This window comes from Bactrocera dorsalis, chromosome 2 (assembly GCF_023373825.1).
Source record: "Bactrocera dorsalis isolate Fly_Bdor chromosome 2, ASM2337382v1, whole genome shotgun sequence".
In the NCBI taxonomy this organism is placed as follows: domain Eukaryota; kingdom Metazoa; phylum Arthropoda; class Insecta; order Diptera; family Tephritidae; genus Bactrocera; species Bactrocera dorsalis.
The window spans coordinates 16,710,944-16,732,181 of NC_064304.1; the positions used below are offsets into that span (position 1 = coordinate 16,710,944).

General features: G+C 34.5%; 5 protein-coding genes across 6 annotated transcripts; 3 read left to right on the top strand and 2 right to left on the bottom strand.

Annotated features, from left to right (window-relative positions):
• Positions 1-1,975: 1,975 nt before the first annotated feature.
• On the bottom strand, positions 1,976-3,330 carry LOC105222814 (26S proteasome non-ATPase regulatory subunit 6). Its single transcript, XM_011200296.4, has one exon. It carries the CDS (start codon positions 3,231-3,233, stop codon positions 2,064-2,066), a length of 1,170 nt encoding a protein of 389 aa, XP_011198598.1. The 5' UTR covers positions 3,234-3,330; the 3' UTR covers positions 1,976-2,063.
• A 246-nt stretch (positions 3,331-3,576) lies between these two features.
• Positions 3,577-5,872, top strand: LOC105222812 (AP-2 complex subunit mu). The gene is made up of 3 exons (XM_011200293.4): positions 3,577-3,885; positions 3,945-4,383; positions 4,453-5,872. Exons 1-3 carry the CDS (start codon positions 3,709-3,711, stop codon positions 5,148-5,150), a joined length of 1,314 nt encoding a protein of 437 aa, XP_011198595.1. The 5' UTR covers positions 3,577-3,708; the 3' UTR covers positions 5,151-5,872.
• A 654-nt stretch (positions 5,873-6,526) lies between these two features.
• Positions 6,527-15,117, top strand: LOC105222811 (uncharacterized). Its single transcript, XM_049449244.1, has 6 exons — positions 6,527-6,756; positions 6,812-7,146; positions 7,239-7,375; positions 14,218-14,366; positions 14,435-14,769; positions 14,847-15,117. Exons 1-6 carry the CDS (start codon positions 6,685-6,687, stop codon positions 14,983-14,985), a joined length of 1,167 nt encoding a protein of 388 aa, XP_049305201.1. The 5' UTR covers positions 6,527-6,684; the 3' UTR covers positions 14,986-15,117.
• Positions 7,375-8,903, bottom strand: LOC125776450 (valacyclovir hydrolase). Its single transcript, XM_049448369.1, has 3 exons — positions 8,260-8,903; positions 7,939-8,194; positions 7,375-7,676 (listed from the first exon to the last, which is right to left on the bottom strand). Exons 1-3 carry the CDS (start codon positions 8,762-8,764, stop codon positions 7,589-7,591), a joined length of 849 nt encoding a protein of 282 aa, XP_049304326.1. The 5' UTR covers positions 8,765-8,903; the 3' UTR covers positions 7,375-7,588.
• A 22-nt stretch (positions 15,118-15,139) lies between the features above and the next one.
• LOC125776452 (phosphatidylethanolamine-binding protein homolog F40A3.3-like) lies at positions 15,140-20,887 on the top strand. 2 transcript variants are annotated; one of them, XM_049448371.1, is made up of 4 exons: positions 15,140-15,283; positions 16,971-17,063; positions 17,131-17,465; positions 20,587-20,887. In XM_049448371.1, exons 2-4 carry the CDS (start codon positions 17,004-17,006, stop codon positions 20,870-20,872), a joined length of 681 nt encoding a protein of 226 aa, XP_049304328.1. In that variant the 5' UTR covers positions 15,140-15,283; positions 16,971-17,003; the 3' UTR covers positions 20,873-20,887. The 2 variants fall into 2 exon arrangements, with proteins under 2 accessions (XP_049304328.1, XP_049304329.1); XM_049448372.1 differs by lacking the exon at positions 20,587-20,887 and adding an exon at positions 17,561-17,792 and having other exon boundaries at positions 15,265-15,283.
• Positions 20,888-21,238: the final 351 nt, after the last annotated feature.

Consider the following 21,238-nt stretch of genomic DNA (forward strand, 5'->3'; position numbering starts at 1 on the left):
TAAAGTTAATGAATTCGAAGGTTATGTTATTGTCGTCTATATGCATATGTATGTACATATTAGAGCAGGTTGTTTTAAAGGGACCCAATAATTGCGTGTGCAGAAATATTTTACGGATCGTTCTGAACAACTTTGCCTCAATGCGGTTTCGAGACAGCGATTTTTAAGAGAAAGTATACGCGATTTTATAGAAAATGCTTCTGAGGCCCACAAAGTAATTCGAAAATGTTACCTTTAAGGAATTTGGGCTACATCTCGTTTAAAGTTTTATTCAATTGAAATTAATGTTTTCTTTTACTTTTTTTAATTGAAATATAAAGTTAAGTCGCGTTATTATTCTAAAAACAATTAAATCAGTCGCTTTTGTGTAAGCTATTTTGTGTTTTACTCATTAAACGTAATAAATTACAGATTATAGTTGTAAATTAGTAATATGTTAAAGTTTACTTGTGCTTCAAAAAAAAAAAAAAACAGAACTCCGAAAAAAATGTTAAAAAAGTTTAGTGGTAAGTTCCGGGTGGCCGCAGGTACATACATATATGTTTTGAGGTATAAGAGTTGTCTTTACATACTTTTACATATCCGTATATAAACTCACATTGCAATATTTTAATACTCACATGGAGTGAATTCGTCCACACATCACACGTTCTATTGCATGTTTCGGGAGCCGTTATATCTACATACGTAAGTTCCGAGCAAAAATAACTGTATTAGGTGAACCAAACTCATAATTTGGACATTTATGATGGTGTAACCCATATATATACATACATACATAAAACAATCATTTTGGAGAGTTAACCATGTGTTTGTCCATGGAATGATTAAATTTCACATCATTTTAACGAAATCATCATATTTGCTAGCTTAACAAAAATCCATTTTCATGCATACATACATACACACGTACAATTAGTGAAATAACAAACGAAAAGTACATATAAAAATTTTAAATCTCTCTTTAATTGCATAATTTTTATCTATGATATAGTTGCTCCTGGTGAGCACTGGTTTCATGGCAAATTGGAGTTTATGCTGAGCCAACGTGGAAAGCCTCTTCTGGTACATGACGGTCATACATTTGGCATCCAATACGTGCGCAAGGATAAGAAGTATTGGCAGTGTAATTTATCACGAAAGTTCAATTGTAAGGCACGTGTCACCACCACTGATACTGGCGAGATAATTGTAACCAACAACGAACATTGTCACACTGAAATACGCCAGCATTTACGCAAAGATTATCAACGAAATAAAGTAATGATGAATGCCCTGTTAAACCTTAGCACAAACATTAGGCGTCAAAGTACTAATGGGACCAACACCAACAATTTAAATAACTTAAGCAATTTTACAGCACTAGCTACTCATAGTACCAGTTTACTCAATGCAGCAGCTACAGCAGCGGCTATGAGTGGGCACGGTAGCGCTAGTCTGCAGAGCTTTCGAAACGAATGTTTAGAGCAACAGCAGCAGCACCATACCCCTGGTGTTGTCGATTTTACAAAAGACAGGGGCACGAACTCACCTCCTCGTATAACTCCTAACATACACAATCAACCTATAATAGATGAACATGTAGACACATCTAGACCATTGGACTGTGGTTTTCGACAATCTACGACGACCGCCGTACCAAATGATTTTGAGAAAGAAATAAATAGTCGCGACAGTAGCTATAACGCTGCAACGTGGAAGTGCAAAAACGAAATTGGAGATTCCTGAAATAGATATACACGGTCAAAACTATTTTTAAGACAAAAGCAAAGATGCACTTCCATTTCAACAATTTTCGCCATATTTAGGAAGATTGCACCGATGTTTAAAAATACTCGTACTTGTTACACTCAATGTACAACAGCCAAATCCAAAGAATTTGTATCTACCTATTTTTTTTTTTGATAATTTAATACCATTTTATGACAATATACAATATTAGGTTACACGTTTATAAAAACTTTTTCTAATAAAATAAATTTTGGGGAAACGATTTGGTTTATTACTCATTTCTAAATACATATACAAATACGTTTACTATAAATGGTACAATAGTTTTCATTTTAAATATTAATTACGCGACTCAGTTTCTGAATACGGTTGAGTAACAGATCACCTTGTTTAATTGTGGCCTGATATTGCCAGTTTTTGTTGTCGGGGCGATTGGTTTCGACGATACCGCCGACACGGTCCACCTTTGCATGCAATCGTCCAGCAGCAATAAATCGAGACAATTCTTGGTCTATATAGTCTACATCCACTCCGAATGCCTCAGCCATGTATTGCAATGTTAATGAACGATAGGACTCGAGCAGTTGCGTGTATGCTAGGATGCGCATTTCGCGTACATAATAGCGATAGTGCGGATTTGCTAGGTAGTCACTACGTAATACTAATTCTACATCAGCCAAGTGTTTGAAGAATTCGGCATAATGACAGTTGTATAGAGCAAAGAGATATTCTTTTACATCTGGTAGGCCATGAAGTACCTCCTGAATTTCAGCGCCTTTAACAACTTTGTCACGCAATTCATTACGTGGTAAAGAAATCATTGCTACATATACAGTGTAGCGAACAAAAGTTGGATAATCCATCAGTTCGTATGAGGTGAATGTGCTTACGGTATCCAAGAAGAAATTAGCAGCTGCTTTAAAATCACGCACTGCGACCGAGTATATTCCTTGATACACCTTTAATCGATTGCGGCGATCCCAATCGCCACCTTCCTCAATAAGATACTTTGCCTTATCAATGTTGCGTGTAATTAAATCGTGGTCCAAGTAAAAGAGACCAAGACGGATAAGGTGAAATATTATATCTAAACGATGTCCAAGAGAAACCGTTTTTTCATATGTTTTACGGAAGGCAGTCTCGGCAGCAGTTTTGTCACCAATTCGGCACAAATATTCAGATTTCTTCAAATTTGCTTCTCGTACCTCCATTTCACCCAAATTCTTTTCGGCATCTTCTATAGCGTCATCCAATTTAGTTAATTCAAGACGGTTTTGTTCACGCATACGAGCAAGCAGATCTTTGTCAACTGGCCAATTAAGTTCCAAACAAATATGTTCATACCAAGGAGCCATGTTGTCAGCGCGAACTGCTTCTAGTAATTTTGCTTTTAAGGCAGCATCTTGTTTATGCTCCGGTAAAGACAATAGAAACTTATATTGAGCTAATTCGAGTTTTGGGTTCTTTTCCAAACCTTCTTCTTCCAAGTTTTCGACAGGCATTTTTATTTAGCAATAATTAAAAGACAGAATTCCTAATTCACAAATCAACTTGCCAATATCACACTAAAAATATTTTTTTGTTATTCAAGCCGCAAAGTCATGCACAGGGAAGTTGGTTGCGGTTGCATGGAAGCGTTCACGTCACATTCTTATTTAAATCATTTTGGAATATCGTACATTTATTAGTATAATTTCTGTATTTGTCTGAAATTTAAGCATTTTAGTCAGACTTAAATTTTAAGGTAAGAAATAAGTTTAATCTAAGCTTAATTTAGAAATAAATAATTTTAAAGAAAAAATAATATTTGTCAAATGCAACTATGTGGTGTGAAACGAATTTGGTGACAGCTGTCAAGTGTATTGAAAAAGAGGGTGTTGATCGATAATCGCTGAAAGTGAAAAATTAACAAATTTATCTTTAATTGGGCGTATTGTGTTAATTGATTTTACTAAATAAATAAGTTCTTTATTAGAAATGATTGGTGGATTATTTGTATATAACCACAAGGGAGAGGTATTAATTAGCCGTGTGTATCGAGATGATATTGGTCGTAATGCAGTTGATGCTTTTCGTGTCAACGTCATCCATGCAAGACAGCAAGTTCGTTCCCCGGTAACAAATATCGCACGTACCAGCTTTTTTCATATTAAGGTATATGTTATAAAATAAGTTTATAATGACTATTTCATTGCAACAAGTACTCTTTTTAGCGTGCTAATATCTGGTTGGCTGCAGTCACAAAGCAAAATGTGAATGCAGCAATGGTATTTGAATTCCTATTGAAAATTATAGAAGTTATGCAGTCATACTTTGGTAAAATTTCCGAAGAAAATATTAAGAACAACTTTGTTCTAATATATGAACTGCTCGACGAAATTCTCGACTTTGGCTATCCGCAGAACACGGACTCGGGCACGCTGAAGACGTTCATCACGCAACAGGGTATCAAATCGGCTACTAAGGAGGAACAAATGCAAATCACCTCACAAGTGACCGGTCAAATCGGCTGGCGACGTGAAGGAATAAAATACCGTCGCAATGAACTTTTCCTCGACGTGTTGGAGTACGTGAATCTGCTGATGAGTCCCCAGGGGCAAGTACTCTCTGCCCATGTAGCTGGAAAAGTCGTTATGAAATCGTATCTTTCGGGTATGTTTTGTTTCTTAAGAATAAAGTTATGGTAATATTATAAATATATTTTAATTCGTATAAAAACAGGTATGCCTGAATGTAAGTTTGGTATCAACGATAAAATAGTTATGGAATCCAAAGGACGTGGTATCGGTGGCAACTCTGAAGCGGAAACTTCACGTTCAGGTAAACCTGTTGTCGTCATAGATGATTGTCAGTTTCATCAATGCGTTAAATTGAGCAAATTCGAAACGGAACATTCCATTAGTTTTATACCACCTGATGGAGAATTTGAACTCATGCGCTATCGTACCACAAAAGATATTTCGTTGCCATTCCGAGTAATTCCACTTGTACGTGAAGTTGGCCGAACTAAAATGGAAGTTAAAGTAGTACTCAAATCGAATTTCAAACCCTCGCTACTGGGTCAAAAAATTGAAGTAAAAATTCCCACACCACTCAATACTTCTGGTGTTCAGTTGATTTGTTTGAAAGGCAAAGCTAAATATAAAGCCTCGGATAATGCCATTGTTTGGAAGATCAAACGTATGGCGGGCATGAAGGAAACCCAACTTTCAGCAGAAATCGAATTACTAGAAACAGATACAAAGAAAAAATGGACACGCCCACCCATTTCAATGAATTTTGAAGTACCATTCGCACCCTCTGGCTTTAAAGTACGTTATTTAAAAGTCTTCGAGCCAAAGCTCAATTACTCTGACCACGATGTAGTAAAATGGGTACGCTACATTGGTCGCAGTGGGCTTTATGAAACTCGCTGTTAAACAGTTTATTGACAAAGTCGGGTAGAAGAATAATCAATTTTCCGATTGGTATTCGCAATTAAATTGTACACATTATATTCCACACTAGTTCTATAATGTATATTCATCATTACCTACATAAATATATGCATATTATTATTCAATCACAACTGCTATTATATCTTTGTATATTCCTCAATTTTATACCTTTTATAATTAAAATTATTATTTTCTCAATTATTAACGTTATCTGCTTAGGCGTTTCTATATTATAAACATTTTTTGTAAATGGAGAACTGAATTTTTTTTTAAATAATTGTGTTGTTCCATTTTAATACAGTTGAAAATATTGCATTAAAGCCAAACAGGATATGCTCCTCAAAAGAATACTGTTAAAAGAAAATTAAGTTAATAGTAAGGACGTATAACTATATAAGTTTTAATATAACAAAGTGTTAAATTCGGTCTGAAAGAGGAGCATTAAAAATTTGTGCCGGTGCATCTACTCAAATACATGTATTACTCGTATTAGTTAATTTATGTAAACCTGCAAATAATTGTCTAAACTGTTAGATTCAATTAACGTAACTTCTCATTTCTCTGTTGTATAAGTATAAACATATATGTAGGATAATAAAATCAATCAAGTACACAAATCTCGAACATATAGAAATATTATAATTATGTTAAAAGTGTTGAATTGATAGTTATGACAAATAAATATTAAATATTATTCAAAAATAGTTGAATTATGTATCTACCTATGTTTTGTGTCTACGCCTTTTAATTCTTAGCCGTCTTGTATATTTCCGACAATTTTTCCTAGAGTACGTGTATGTTTTCTTTTTCTTTTTTATAAATAATATGCACTTGTTAAATGAAAATTTAAGACATATTTGACCATTTTCGTCGTATTGATAAGCAAATTAATGAATAAATAAATAAGTATTAATTGAATGTTATACATCACTCAGTGAGTAAAAATGGCAGACATCGGGAGTATCCTTATTTGAAAATATTATTTTTTTCCAATGAACGAAATTCTTCATAAACAAATTGGTTATTTCGTTATGTTGATTGCTTCTTGTTGCATTTCTTGCGATCTGAAATACTAATAATAATATTGATAACTCCTCAGCAATTAGCAAGTATTGAAATTATGAAATGAGAAAAAGAGATGTCAGAGATATGTAAGTAAGACAGGTAAAGAAAGAATGAAGAGAGAAGTGTCTGTTGTTGGTAGTGGGAGTATTGGTATATGACAATATGTAAATACATACATAAATATGTATATTGATTGGTGTCATTTAATGATATAATATATATACATATTTATAATTGCAATTATTTTACACCCACACATTTATTATATATCCATAGAGATAAGAGAGCTAAAAAACTACTAGTAGATACTGTTATCAGTACTTGCAGTATTTGTAGTGGCTTACCGAAATCAAATCAAAATATATTCATGCACTGAGTAAAATAGTAGTGAAAAACTTAAAAATGTTATACTGTTCAGTCATATTCAAGCAAACAGTGGACGTATACGCAAATGGATTCAAGTGGCATAGTTCCGGATATTATTGACAATAAGCCAAAAGGCTTACTACAGGTGACTTCCAAAGTTTGTTTTTATACGAAATAAGTCGAAATAATAATAAATATAATAAATAACCCAGGTCACTTATCCAAGTGGTGTTAAAGTAGAACTTGGTAAAGAACTGACCCCCACTCAGGTAAAGGATCAACCAACAGTGAGTTGGGAGGCGGAAGATGATGCTCTATATACTTTGTTTATGGTAGACCCCGATGCACCATCACGTGCCGAACCAATTTATCGCGAAATTTTACACTGGTTGGTTATTAATATTCCAGGCAATAAATTATCGGAAGGTCAAACTGTTGCGGAATATAGGGGTTCTGGTCCACCAGAAGGCAGTGGCTTGCACCGTTATGTTTTTTTAGTCTTCAAGCAACCGGGCAAGATTGAAAGTACAAAATTCATACCTAAAACGTAAGTAAAATATTAAAATTTTCGAACTTTTGCACAAACTTGAGTTTGACATATTATGCAATAATTTAAAATATTTTTTAATGTGTGTGCAGGTCTCGTGAAGGTCGTGTAAAGGTGACGACAAGAGATTCCATTGCAAAATATAATTTGGGTGATCCAATCGCTGGAAACTTTTATCAGGCGCAATACGATGATTATGTGCCGGTATTAAGAGAACAAACTGTTAACTAATTGCAAAAATTATGTATTTTATTTATATACTATGTACATACGCATGGTTTAACAAATATATCAAATAAAAAGTTTGACTTTTCACTTAAGACGAGTTAACATTTAAATAAATCAATACCACAATCGGATCCGTAGACTGCGAGATTACCAAAGGTCAGCGGATATACATATGTATATACAATTCTTTTGTTTCAGTACGATGTTAGGGCTTTTACGTTAAGAAATCCGCTACCAATTTATTGAACTCGTCTGCATAACGGAGATGAATATTATGTTTGCCTTCGGGGAATTCATAATATCTAAAAATTTAATAGGAATGCATTAATTATTAATCACAAACAATTGAAATATTATGAAAATATGAAGAATATCGGGCATGTACTGCAAATCGTTTTCGCATGAAACTGCCACCGAAACAATACGACAAATACGTGTTTGTGTGACACTTTCATGCGAAAACGATTTGCAGCACATGCCTGTATATAACCAAATAACTAGTTATCGCAGAAATATACATATGTACATGTTCATAAAACATTGAAAAAAGACGAAATTTCTTACTTGCAATCTCTTATACGTTCCCTTAGATATGGTATGTGCTCGGCAGCAATCATGGGATCTTTCTTGCCATGCAATATAAAAGTTGGCGCTTTTATTTGGGTCACTTCTGTGCAACAAAAGTCTCCTTTACGCTCTTTATAAATTGCAACAACAGCATCAACCCACGCAGACCACAATTTTGGAAATCCCTCTACACCGTATACTTTCTCCATTGGTTCACGCATCCGTTGTGACCATTTCTGAACATCTCGTATATCTGTAAAAAATCCATTAGATGCTGTAAAATAAATTTATTGTGTTATAATACTATTGTGTATTTGCCTCGCATTGCTTTTTCCTCATCTGTATTCAAATAAGCACCGGCACCCCATATAACTAATTTTTCGACACACTCTACAAAACGACCCGCCACAATGATACCAGTTATGCCTCCATCACTCCATCCTAGTATAGAAAATTTGGGTTTTCCTAAAGCCCGCATAAGGTCTACAGCACAACGTGCATCGTTTTGGAAAAAGTCGAGATCAAAGCGTCGTTCTGGCGGTACCGACTTTCCGTAACCGGGCGGATCCCATGCAATTATTGTATGATTTGGTAGCAGCTCAGGTAGTTTTTCAATTTGTGGTTTGAAATCTGTCCAGGCAGTGCCAAGTGCACCCGGCATTAGCAATACGTTTTTGTCACCTTTGCCCGTCTGTACATAATTGATGGTAATGCCGTTGCTAAGTTTTACTTTTGTTTCTATGTGGTTATTGCGTTGCGACATAGTACAATTTATCAACGGCTTTAGGATTCGGCTATACAGAGTTGGTCGTACTTGAAGCATTACGCAATTCTAGGTAATTAAATGGAGTAGAAATTATGTCCAGTTGCTCAATGATAAGAAAAATCAGAAAAATTGAAAAAAAAACCTAAACCGAAGGAACAATAACAAAAAACAAAAAAAAAAAACAGGTGAACAGCTGATTCTCACTAAAGAATATCAACACTAAGTCATTAAGTCGATGATTTATCGATCACATATGTTAGTGTTGTTTTTAACCACATTTACTCATAAGCGTTGGGGATAAGAAACAGTAATAACAATATGATCTCAAATTAATTAATGTAATCATAAAGGAATTAATATCTTACTTCTAAAACTAAAACGAGATAGATATGAAATTATATATACACTTGCCAGAAAATGTCTCAATACGTACATGAAAATAATTTTATCATATCATATATGTACATAATATCATTAGGGGTATTCAGACCGAACTTGTTAACTTGATAGTTCGTTAATTGACACTCGGTTAAAACACTTAACTGTGCACATACTTTTTGCTATACATCAGTAGTAGTAAATTTTGTTTCAAAACAGCTGATTCAATTATATTAAATACTTACTTTTGAAAATTTTGTCAGAAACTAATTTTTAGTAGACAGCAAATGTATTTTTTGGCAAAGAATTAAGTTACTCTTTTGAGGCAACAGCGCAAACAAAACAGCTGAGTGATGTTACCAAGTAACAAAAAAACTATCATGCTTGCCAGTCTGGTACTTCGTTGCTCGGTAAAACGATAATCTGTTAATTTTACAAAAACATAATCCACGTAAAAAACTACGACTAACGAATTAACAAAGCTGGTCTGAATACCCCTATTGTATCATGCTGCCCTTTTCAAAATGGTAACTAGTAAATTATTTGTTTTTACGCTTAAAACAAAATAAGGCAACACTTCAGACTAGAAAAGGTTTCCGTACACCTCCTAAAAGGGAATTCCCCCTTTAGCGTAGGGACTTTTTTTACTTCAAAAGCCGTTATATTATATTGTAGGTCAAATTTTAATATGAATACATTACGGCGATCTAACCCCGTTTGGATATTTATTTAAATATTTTGAAAATTATGAAGATATGTGTTGAACGGTTGGAGCTTGGTAAAGATTTTTGGTTTCCACATGACAACGATCCAAACATTCAGCAAACAATGTAAAGCCACCCTAATCCCCGGATATTAATCCTATAGAGCATTTGTGGGATTTGCTCGAGCGAAGGATTCGCCAGCACAGCAATACCTCATTTTTAAACAGAAAAAATTGATTAATTTAAACTATGTTATGTACGGAGACTTTTTCTGCTCTTTTGACTGAATTATTTTAGTTTTTTTTCCAAAAAATTTAGAAATAATATAAGTACAGTAGATTCCGGTTATAACGACTTTCAAGGGACCGACGACTTTACGTCGTTATACCCGGAGGACGCAATAACCAGAAGGAGCAAAAAACAATTTTTTTGTTCGTAATAGGTTTTTAAAATAAAACAAATTAATTTTTAAATCAAAACAAAAAATTTAATTCAATAACCTTGGTTTTTCAAAATAGGTCGTATACATACATATAACGGATATTCATAAACTTAATATAACTAGATTAATTTCTTTTCTTTTACTTTTTATTCTTAATTTAAATAATCAGTATTTTTTTTAATTTAAACGAGAGATGTTGTGCGTTAAACTCTCGTCATTAAAATTCGAATGGACAAATCTATTTAGCAGTTCTGCAGCCTTCAGTGCCTCCAAAACGCTAGGTGCTGACTCATCTTCATTTCAATCTTCGTTGTCGTCGCTATCCTGTCCATCATCTAATATATTTTCAACAATTCTGTCTTCGGAAGGTTCCTCACAAGTCGCTACACCATTGTCAATAAGAACATATTCAATCAAATTTTCAATTTTAAATTGCTTAGCGAAAAAATTTGCTTTTTCTTGAAGCAGTGGACCACTTAATGGGATTCCTGGACTGCGTTGCAATATGAACCACTGTATATGTAACAATGCTTTGTCCACTTGATCTTGAGTTGAAGCTCTGACGCGTTTCGGCTTTAAGATATTACTATTAAATAACGTTTTAATTTTTTCTTTATTTATTTTTTTTTTTTTGATTGTGGCAATTGTTGTATGGCCTACGCAGAATTCTTTTGCCAGAGTAACGTTGCGCTCACCGGCTTCCAGGTGCCGAATAATTTGCATTTTTTCTTCAACAGAGAAGCACTTTCGTTTTTGAGACATTTTGCGGGTGTAATGCACAAGTGTCGAGCTTAAACTGAATGACTTCCTTAATGCGCATTTTGTGCATTTTACGCATTTTGCGCATTAGCTCACATTTGGCGAATTTACGCATTCAAAAAATGGAAAATTGGAAAAAAGCAGAAAAAGCTATAAATATAACGGGACATCCTATCGAATAGACTATGTGGTCTGCACACGCACGCTGTAAACATTTGTGTGACGTCAGCATTGCACTTCGACTATCTCTCTCTAGCAGCAGCGTTGCTAAGGCGACGGCTAAAACTGACAGAGAGTAGTGAGAGTAGCTGCTATGCACACAAGCAAGGGTGCCGATCACTGATAAATACATACATTTCTAATTGCGTCGTTTGATGCTTAAAATTGTTGGCATTATTTTGCTGAATTTTTTTTTTCGTCGCTATATCCGGTTGAATTCTGAAAAATTTCGTCGGTATAAGCGGTTAGTCGCTAAAAGCGGAGACGTACTAAGCGGAGGCTCTTTCATATAAGTTTGTATGGGGACCAACCAAGCCATCGAGTTTTTGTCGCAATAACCGGACGGACACTATAAGCGGAGTCGTTATAACCGGATTCTACTGTATATGTATGTATGTTAATAGAATGTTTCAAATATAAAATTTTTACTAGCCAAAAGACTTCATGTTTCCTTTATTTTATCTAGTGTACGTAGACTCTTTCTGGCAAGTGTATATCGTCACCTGAAATGCAAATTAACGTAACAACATTTTCAGAAATTTACAGTGGCATGAATGAAACACGGAATAAAATGGAACATGAGTGAAACAAAATATTAATATTGGTTAAAACTGATTTATATATGACCGCAGAACCAGAAAATGTTGAACATATTTAAAATTATGTATATAATTTGAAGTAGTGAAGCGTAATCAATAAGACACTCAATTTCGAATTTTTTGATGATACGTTATTTTGCATTTCAGGTGACGATATGTATATGTGCATATATTGTGTAAAAATTAAGATATATCTTAATAAAACTTGCAACATGTCTTCTTTGGTAAACTCGGACTACTCACAAAACGCCTTTAATCGAAAACCTACAGTATGCTATACCCAAGAACTAAATTAAGAACTATAACCATATAATATATAACTAGAAATATAAAGCTGTTGTTTGGTACATTGGATTGCATAGCAAGGTGCACCAGTGGGTAAAAGATTTGAAAAACCTACAACTAAATTCGCTTCCACCGACAGAGTAAAAATGGATCAAATAGTATGTAATCCCGGCCATTACACACATAACGGTACTGTGAAAAACTACTACTCCAGAGCCATTAAATTGTACCTCCGAGATGGTATGAGAGGTCTTTTAAAGAGAGGGAAATAGGACGATGGGCATGGCACCGCCCACTTTTAAGTGAAATGTAGCTTTAGCAAGAAATGGTGTGTTTCGGTGCCACCAGGCTTTTTTGGAGGGCCGGGAAGAGGTCGCTGATGAAGACCATGCTGGGAGACTTTTTTTGTTTCCTTGCCTTTAAGGGCCGATGAAAAGTAAGCATTTTGAGATGACAGATGGGATCCAAGCAGCATGCATCTTGGCTCTCAAGGCTATTCCGGAGAATGTCTTCCGTGGCGCCTTCAATGCTTTAAAATCGCCCTAGCTTCTTCTGCTGCTAATTTGAAAATTTTTAAAGAATAGTAAAGTTTGGTTCAATAAATTTTTTTAAATCGACTCAGTCCTATTACTTTCCGGAAAACCCTGTATACTTAATGTAAACAGTTTCGAACGTACGGTTGGCTTTATACCGCACAAATTCGTCAATAGGTCAGTTGTCTTAATGAAGTTGAGAGAGTACGATTTCCTAATAATAACAGTAACAGTAACAGTAATGGATAAAATCTTCAAATATCCGTTTGACTTTACTTCTCGTATATTGGTGATGGTGTCTGAGGTTCGTTAATGAAACTCAGAGAGCATCGTCTTCCGTATGTGGTGCCGCCAAAAAGAGAGAAAATCAGTTCAATACTACCCTTCTTCCCAAATAGATATTACACCGGCTTCAAACTTAGTCCTTCCTTATTTATTTATTCATAGAATAAATATCATAATATCATATATTAATATACATACATATGGGCCATTCCATCAATTGGCGACATGGTTTTGTACCCGTGGTTCTCCGATTTTGACGAAACTTTAGAATATCATAATATAGACTAAAATAAGAATATCTGTAAACTTTTTAGTGGCCAAAGTTGCTCCATTGATTTTTGGCGCGTACTTCAAATTGAGATCAAACAAAAAAATGACTTTTTCTTTTATTTTTTAACGACCTCAAAATTGAGTGAAAAAAATTTTGAAGTTATCCATTTTTATGTAAAAAAATCTCAGCTTTCTGATAAAAATATTTTCAGAATCCAAAAAAAATTTCAAAATCCAAAAGAACCATGTTTTTTCCAAAAATCCCGCTTTTTGTGCTCTTCCCCCACTTTTTTTTCAAAATTGACATTTTTATTCAATTCCTCGTTAAATTTTACATAAGAATCAGTGTTCAAAAATATGGGACTTTGATCCCATGAACAGCAAAAAAAATTCAAAGTTGACGCTCAAAATTCAAAAAAAAAAACATTATTTTCCAAAAAATCCGGTTTTTTATGCTTTTCCACCAACTTTTTTTCAAAATTGACTTTTCCATTCGATTCCTCGTTAAATTTTACATAAGAATCAGTGTTCAAAAATATGGGACTCTGATCCCATCAACAGCAAAAAAAAATGCAAAGTTGTCGGTATACGGTGCATATTTTTTTGAATGAAGACAGTGATTTCTTTTAATCCAAGTCTTAGAATACAATTTACACATTTACCTCTTTCACACAACCTTCTAAGCGAACACACTGCGGCGTATAGCGACAACTTTGCATTTTTTTTGCTGTTGATGGGATCAGAGTCCCATATTTTTGAACACTGATTCTTATGTAAAATTTAACGAGGAATTGAATAAAAATGTCAATTTTGAAAAAAAAGTGGGGGAAGAGCACAAAAAGCGGGATTTTTGGAAAAAACATGGTTTTTTTGGATTTTGAAATTTTTTTTGGATTCTGAAAATATTTTTATCAGAAAGCTGAGATTTTTTTACATAAAAATGGATAAAGTCATATTAGTAATAGTTAATAGTATATGTATACTGTTATCAGACTAGCAGAATTTGGAGTGGTTTACCAAAATTGATTAAAAATATACTCATGCACTGATTTAAGTAGTAGTTATGAGAGTTTTGTTATACTGATATTTAGTCATATTCAAGTAAGCAGTGGAGGTGGACGCAAAATGATTTCAAGTGGTATAATTCCGGACATCATTGACACCAGACCTAAAGGTCTAGTGCAGGTAACTACAAACGTTTATTACGAATAAGCCAAGAAAAAATTATAATTTCTTGAATAAAATTGGTACAGATTAATTATCCAAGTGGTGTAAAAGTAGAATCTGGTAAGGAATTGACCCCCACTCAGGTGAAGGATCAGCCCACAGTCAGTTGGGAGGCGGAAGATGACGCTCTGTATACTTTGTTTATGGTAGACCCCGATGCTCCATCACGTGCCAACCCAACTAATCGGGAATTTTTACACTGGCTGGTTATTAATATTCCAGGCAATAAAGTAGCTGAAGGTCAAGCCGTGGCAGAATATATTGGCTCTGGTCCCCCAGAGGGCAGTGGCTTGCACCGTTATGTTTTCTTAGTATTCAAGCAGGCGGGCAAAATTGAAAGTACAAAATTCATTCGGAAAACGTAAGTAAAATATTAAACTTTCACTACTTGAGTATTTAATTTAAAATATTTTTTAAATTTTATATGTTTGTATGAAGGTCGCGTGAAGGTCGCGTTAGAACGAACACAAGAGATTTCATTGCAAAATATAATTTAGGTGATCCTATCGCTGGAAACTTTTATCAGGCGCAATACGATGATTATGTGCCGATATTAAAATCACAAATTATTAACTAATTGCAAAAACAAATAATTATAAAATATTTATTTCTTATTTTATTTATAAACATGAACTTGAGGTATACATACATAAGTACTAGATATTGGTACTATCGGTAAAAAAAATAAATTTTCAATATCTAAACCGAACATTAATATGGCATGAGTTAAACCAATTCGAGACTGTAGACTTCTGAAGGGTAACATAGACTCTTGCTGCAACAATACTATTTCTCCACTAAGAGACAGTAGACAGTATGTTCTTTGTCTTCAAGCAGCCGGACAAGATTGAGAGTGAATAATTCATATCAAAAACGTAAGTGAAATATTAAAATTTTCGACCTTTTACATCTACTTTAGTTTGTCTTAGTATTATTTGGGTGATCAATCGATCAATATATGCCCATATCAAAATTGTATGAGAGATATTTGTCTCATACTTACAGTGGGTCAAATATGAACAAATATTTTACTGTTCAGATCAAATCCGAAAATACATACGGGATCTAAAAAATAAATGTGTAATTTTGTCACTGTATTGTAGTCAATAAGCCAAATGTTTTTACGAGTCTTCCCTCGCTTAAGTGAATAACCCGTGTATACTTTGTACACTCTGAATACACAACCAATAAATGCTCTAGACCGTCGAATATGAAATCCATGACTCCTTGTCAGTATTCAGGGATGTATGAATACTTGGAGTTTTTGTAATAGTATACCGAGTGGAAATGAAGTCAGGCATACATGCTATAAACTATCTAATTGAAGCTTATTATGGTCCAATAGATAGGGCCGAAGAAATTATTTGGATCCCTGTGAAAAGTACGACCGCCTTTTCTATTTTTGAATTAAATTAAAGTTTTCTGATTTAAAAAACGAGTTACTCTTACTACTTCATTGCATACTAAAATAGCTTGTCTTCCTTTTAGAACAATATGATCAATTTGGTTGCGAGTATTTTATTCAGTTGACATCCAGATAAATTTATGGATTTTTAGATGCCTCGCGTTCGGCGAAATACACCAGCCTCTCTCCATTGTTGGAAGTGTTGTCGTGAAGTCTAATTGCTCCTTCGTTTCGTCGTCCTTTTCTTCTGTTAGGCGTGCACAAATTAGACTTATATAATGAAATTTAGATTTGATGCAGACTATCGCTGTCCTTTCGTTCATCGGGATAAACCTAGAGACAAGGTAACGAAGCCTTCGACCAAACACATATCCTATACCAATTTCGTGCAGCCATGTCTTGTCTATTCCGTTTCCTGCAGTCCGGTAAAATCGGCTTTGCATTTTCAAAGTACAGTCATCAGCTAGATAGCAGCATTTCTCTTATTATTAAGAGTGCCAGCATTTCAGATGCATATTGAGCTTGCTCTGAGCGTCCTTTCTTGGGAATTATATTTTTACATGGCAACCAGAAAATTCCAGTTGGGAAGTTAGTTTCGTTAATCATGTTTATATAGCGAGCTGCTTACTCCAAGATAGTCGCCCTCTTGCACTGCACCCTTGTTAAGCTCTTAAAACGGTTACCTTGAGGTGAATCCATCAAGGTTCCCTCAAGGTTGGTTACCACATCTCGCTCAAATTTGCTCACGTTGTTTGGTATGGTGTGGTAGCTTAACTATGTATATCTGGATAACTACCATACCCTATTTCACCCCAAATAATTTGTAATAACAAACATTTGCACTTTTAGGTGTTAGGACAAGCAACATGACACGAAATTTTTATATACCATTCATACTATATGTAATACAAACATAAAGATATTGATGGGTGTCATTAAATAATATAATATATGTATGTATACATATTTATAAATGCAATTTTTTTACACTCACACATTTATTATATATCCATAGAGATAAGAGAGTTAAAAAACTACTAGTAGATACTGTTATCAGTACTTGCAGTATTTGTAGTGGCTTACCGAAATCAAATCAAAATATATTCATGCACTGATTAAAATAGTAATGAAAAACTTAAAAATGTTATACTGTTCAGTCATATTCAAGCAAACAGTGGACGTATACGCAAATGGATTCAAGTGGCATAGTTCCGGATATTATTGACAATAAGCCAAAAGGTTTACTACAGGTGACTTCTAAAGTTTATTTTTATACGAAATAAGTCGAAATAATTATAAATATAATAAATAAACCAGGTTACTTATTCAAGTGGTGTTAAAGTAGAACTTGGTAAAGAACTGACCCCCACTCAGGTTAAGGATCAACCCACAGTCAGTTGGGAGGCGGAGGATGATGTTCTGTATACTTTGATTATGGTGGACCCCGATGCACCATCACGTGCCGAACCAACTAGTCGGGAAATTTTACACTGGTTGGTTATTAATATTCCAGGCAATAAAGTAGCGGAAGGTCAAACTGTTGCGGAATACATTGGTTCTGGTCCACCAGAGGGTACTGGCTTACACCGTTATGTTTTCTTAGTCTTCAAGCAAACGGACAAGATTGAAAGTACAAAATTTATACCAAAAACGTAAGTGAAATATTAAAATTTTCAAACTTTTACTTGAGTTTGACATTTTATGTAATAATTTAAAATATTTTTTAATTTTATATGTGTTTGTGCAGGTCTCTTGAAGGTCGTGTAAAGGTGACGACAAGAGATTCCATTGCAAAACATAATTTGGGCGATCCGATCGCTGGAAGCCTTTATCAGGCGCAATACGATGATTATGTGCCGGTATTAAAAGCACAATTTGCTAACTAATTGCAAAAACAAATAACTATAGCAGATATTTTATGTATTTTATTTACATTGGACCAATAAAATTTACATACACCTAGTTCTATTTAAATACGACACGATTTGTTTTAAAATGAATAAATTTTGTGGTTTTTTCTATCAATTTCAAGAAAAAACGAAATATATTAAATTATGATTCGTCGGTGAGCACAATGTTTTCCCAACACCAAAAGGGTTTCTTTAAATATTGTTTAGCAACCACCGACTTCTTCTTTTTAATAATCTTACTTATGTGTGTATGGCTAACGACGTGCGATTCGTCTATGACCACTATGAGCACTATTCAATACATTCCCTACTGTTTGGGGATTTATTGTTTTGGGTACATTTCAAAAATGGAAACAGCATATATCTGAACATTTTAACAAAAAAATTTTAATTTTAAGTGTGCTTAAATCGGCTGTTAATAGCAGCCACTTCTATTAACAACAGGATAAAGACCCAAAACACACGTCTTATTTTGTATGTGAATGGTTGTTACGGAATTAAAAATAACTTCATAGGTCCCGCAATCACCAGACATTAATCCTATTATTATTAAAAATATCTGGAACTTTTTGAAAACCCGTATTCGAAAACATCGAATTTCATCAAAATAAGGCCAAACAACTGGATCATCGACTTAGGGAGTCAAAATATCTGTAAATAATACTAGAAATCGAGTGGAGAGCATGCGTCGATGTCTAGGGACAATAATAGCAACAATATGTAGGCCAAAAACCGCTAAAACTATTGTAGTAATTACTTTTGATTTGTATAAATAATCATTGGTGTACGTCAACTTTTTTGATGTGAATTAGGCGCATTTTAAGCTTTAGCTTTCATTTTTTTTAATTGTGTAAAAAACTATTGATATGCTCTATTTAATGCTAAATATATGTACATATATTGAAATTGATAAAAAAAACACAAAATTTATTCATTTTAAAAAATATAAATGTGTCGTAATTTAATAGAACTAGGTGTATACAATATAAACTTTATTGGCCCACTGTATATACATGCGCATGTGTCAATAAATATATAAATAGTAAAAAAGTTTTACTTTTCACTTAAGACGAATTAACATTTAAACAACACATTACCACGATCGGTTCTGTTGACTGCGGGATTACCAAAAGTCAGCGGGAATGTATATATATATATATACGTACCGGGTTTGTACGGAAAGTAATAGGACTTATTTTCTTCCGCCGCGATGGCGGTGCAAGCCAAAAATACAGCGTTCGATAGAACAGAGGTACGCGATTAAATTCTGTGTGAATCTCGGTAAATCTGCGACAGAGACGTTTGAAATGATCAAGCAGGCTTACCAAAATGTTGCTTTTGCAAGAAGTGGTGTGTTTCAGTGGCACCAGACCTTTTTGGAGGGCCGGGAAGAGGTCGCTAATAAAGGCCGTGCTGGGAGACCTGTGACTTCGACAAACACCGACTATGTGACTCAATTTTGAACTCAGACCGTCGACTAAGTATTCGTTTAATTGCCCAGATGTTAAATTTATAAAATTTTGTGGTTCATGACATTGTGACGGAGCACTTGAACATGCGAAGATGGTCCCAAAAGTGTTCACTGACGACCAGAAATTGCGGTGAGTTGAAGTGAGCCTAGAAAATTTGAACATGTGTGCAAGCGACCCCCAGTTTTTGAAGAACATAATCACAGGTGACGAATCATGGATCTTTTAGTATGATCCCGAGACAAAGTGGCAATCTTCCGAGTATTTTCAGACGACAGATGGGATCCAAGCAGCATGTGCCTCAGCTCTCAAGCTTATTCCGGAGAATGCCTTCCGTGACGCCTTCAATGCTTAGGAATCGCGTTGGCAGCGCTGTATTGACGCAGAAGGAGCCTAATTCAATTCAGTATTTTTACAATTACTTTTCGGACAAACCCTGTATATAAAATTGTTTTGCTTTCTTCGTTAAGAAAGGCGCTACCAATTTATTGAACTCGTCTGCATATCGTAGATGAATATTATGTTTGCCTTCGGGGTATTCATTATAAGCCGCTCAATGCACACATCGATTAACTCCACTTTTTGAAAAATCTTAAATTTAATTGTCAAAGCCCTTGGTATAGTCTTAACTCTTTATACTTATAATAACTTTCCTGAAATATTAGCACCGTTAAATGGCAATTTTTTTTGGCAACTGAAGTAATTAATTATTATAATTATAAGTAATTTATTGCAGAAGCCATTTCGATTAACTCCATACTCTAGTATAAATCGGTTCAGTAGCGTCGTATCTGTGTTGGCCGTGCATCGACGCTTATTTGTTTTTAAACGGCCGAAGATGCTCTCCCCCCCTCAATAATATTCGTAACAAAATCGCATCGGTAAACAGATAAAAAGAAGCACAATGCAAGCGGTAGTTAGTATAGCAATGATCTCGCACGCTGTATATTACTGTGTATTTTTAATAGCTGGAACAGCGAACAACGTAAGCCCGAATCAGCTGATACGACCTATCTTATGAGAGCGCAACATAAATGGTTAGCCAACACGGTTTCTACCGCCCGCTTTACCGTACAATGCCGTAGAATCTCTTACGATTTAGAAGTTTCCCATAGAAACGAGTCAGCTGATTGCTCTCTCACAACGCAGGGTTACCAGTCTCGATATACTGTAGTAATTATAAAAATTGTCTTCAATATGTTTGAAATTTTCTTAAACTAACTCAAAATCGGAGACGAATGCTATTTTTTATAAATATATAAATTATTTTTTACAGTTTGAGTTCAGTTTTTATATTTTATATTGTGGAAAATTGTAATTGAAAACTTAGATGAGTATAAAAGTATATATGCGTATTTAGTAATGGATGTTTCTTCAATACGATTTATCAACAGAAATTCTGGGTTAAGAAGACGTTTATCGTTTTCCTCGGATTCATCGGATTGCAATAGCACAAACCCAACAAACACATCGATTGGGAGCAAAAGAAGTCGTAATCCTCTTAAATGGATACGAACTTTACAAAATCATAACAGAATAAAAGGTTTGGCATACTGGATTAGGGAAGGAAAATTAATACCTGCAAAAACGTTTGTCGATATACAATGCAGATGCCGTCAAAATTGCAATCAAAAAATTATTTCGGATGAGAGAGAGGCTGCCATGAATTTTATAGATTAAATAGTCAGCTTGAGGTTGTATCAAAGTTAACGAAATAAAAAGAAGGCGCCCTACGAAAAGAACTAAAGAACGAAGATCACATTCGTTTACATATTACTTTCGAAAAGAGGGACTTGATATTACCGTTTGTAAGAAATATTTTAGAGGCACTTATCAGGTGAGTGACGGGAGGATATGCGATTGTTGTTCTAAAGAGCAAGTCACATCTTTGGTTGATAAACGCAAAGGTCGCGTTGCAAGCAATAAAATAGACGATACAAATGTTATAAAGCATATAAAGTCATTTCCAGCCTATAGTAGTCACTACACCAGAGCTCATAATCCAAGACGACAATATTTGAATCCTGACTTAACTACTAAGAAGAT

Bases quoted from the DNA above. Each gene is read 5' to 3' on its own strand.
- LOC105222814 (XM_011200296.4), bottom strand. From the start codon at position 3,233: ATGCCTGTCGAAAACTTGGAAGAAGAAGGTTTGGAAAAGAACCCAAAA.
- LOC105222812 (XM_011200293.4), top strand. From the start codon at position 3,709: ATGATTGGTGGATTATTTGTATATAACCACAAGGGAGAGGTATTAATT. The intron at 3,886-3,944 runs GTATATGTTATA...TACTCTTTTTAG, and splicing joins CCAGCTTTTTTCATATTAAG to CGTGCTAATATCTGGTTGGC. The intron at 4,384-4,452 runs GTATGTTTTGTT...GTATAAAAACAG, and splicing joins TATGAAATCGTATCTTTCGG to GTATGCCTGAATGTAAGTTT.
- LOC105222811 (XM_049449244.1), top strand. From the start codon at position 6,685: ATGGATTCAAGTGGCATAGTTCCGGATATTATTGACAATAAGCCAAAA. The intron at 6,757-6,811 runs GTTTGTTTTTAT...TAAATAACCCAG, and splicing joins TACTACAGGTGACTTCCAAA to GTCACTTATCCAAGTGGTGT. The intron at 14,367-14,434 runs GTAACTACAAAC...AAATTGGTACAG, and splicing joins GACCTAAAGGTCTAGTGCAG to ATTAATTATCCAAGTGGTGT.
- LOC125776450 (XM_049448369.1), bottom strand. From the start codon at position 8,764: ATGCTTCAAGTACGACCAACTCTGTATAGCCGAATCCTAAAGCCGTTG. The intron at 8,195-8,259 runs GCAAATACACAA...GATTTTTTACAG, and splicing joins TGAGGAAAAAGCAATGCGAG to ATATACGAGATGTTCAGAAA. The intron at 7,677-7,938 runs GTAAGAAATTTC...TTAAATTTTTAG, and splicing joins GAACGTATAAGAGATTGCAA to ATATTATGAATTCCCCGAAG.
- LOC125776452 (XM_049448371.1), top strand. From the start codon at position 17,004: ATGGATTCAAGTGGCATAGTTCCGGATATTATTGACAATAAGCCAAAA. The intron at 17,064-17,130 runs GTGACTTCTAAA...TAAATAAACCAG, and splicing joins AGCCAAAAGGTTTACTACAG to GTTACTTATTCAAGTGGTGT. The intron at 17,466-20,586 runs GTAAGTGAAATA...ATTTATCAACAG, and splicing joins ACAAAATTTATACCAAAAAC to AAATTCTGGGTTAAGAAGAC.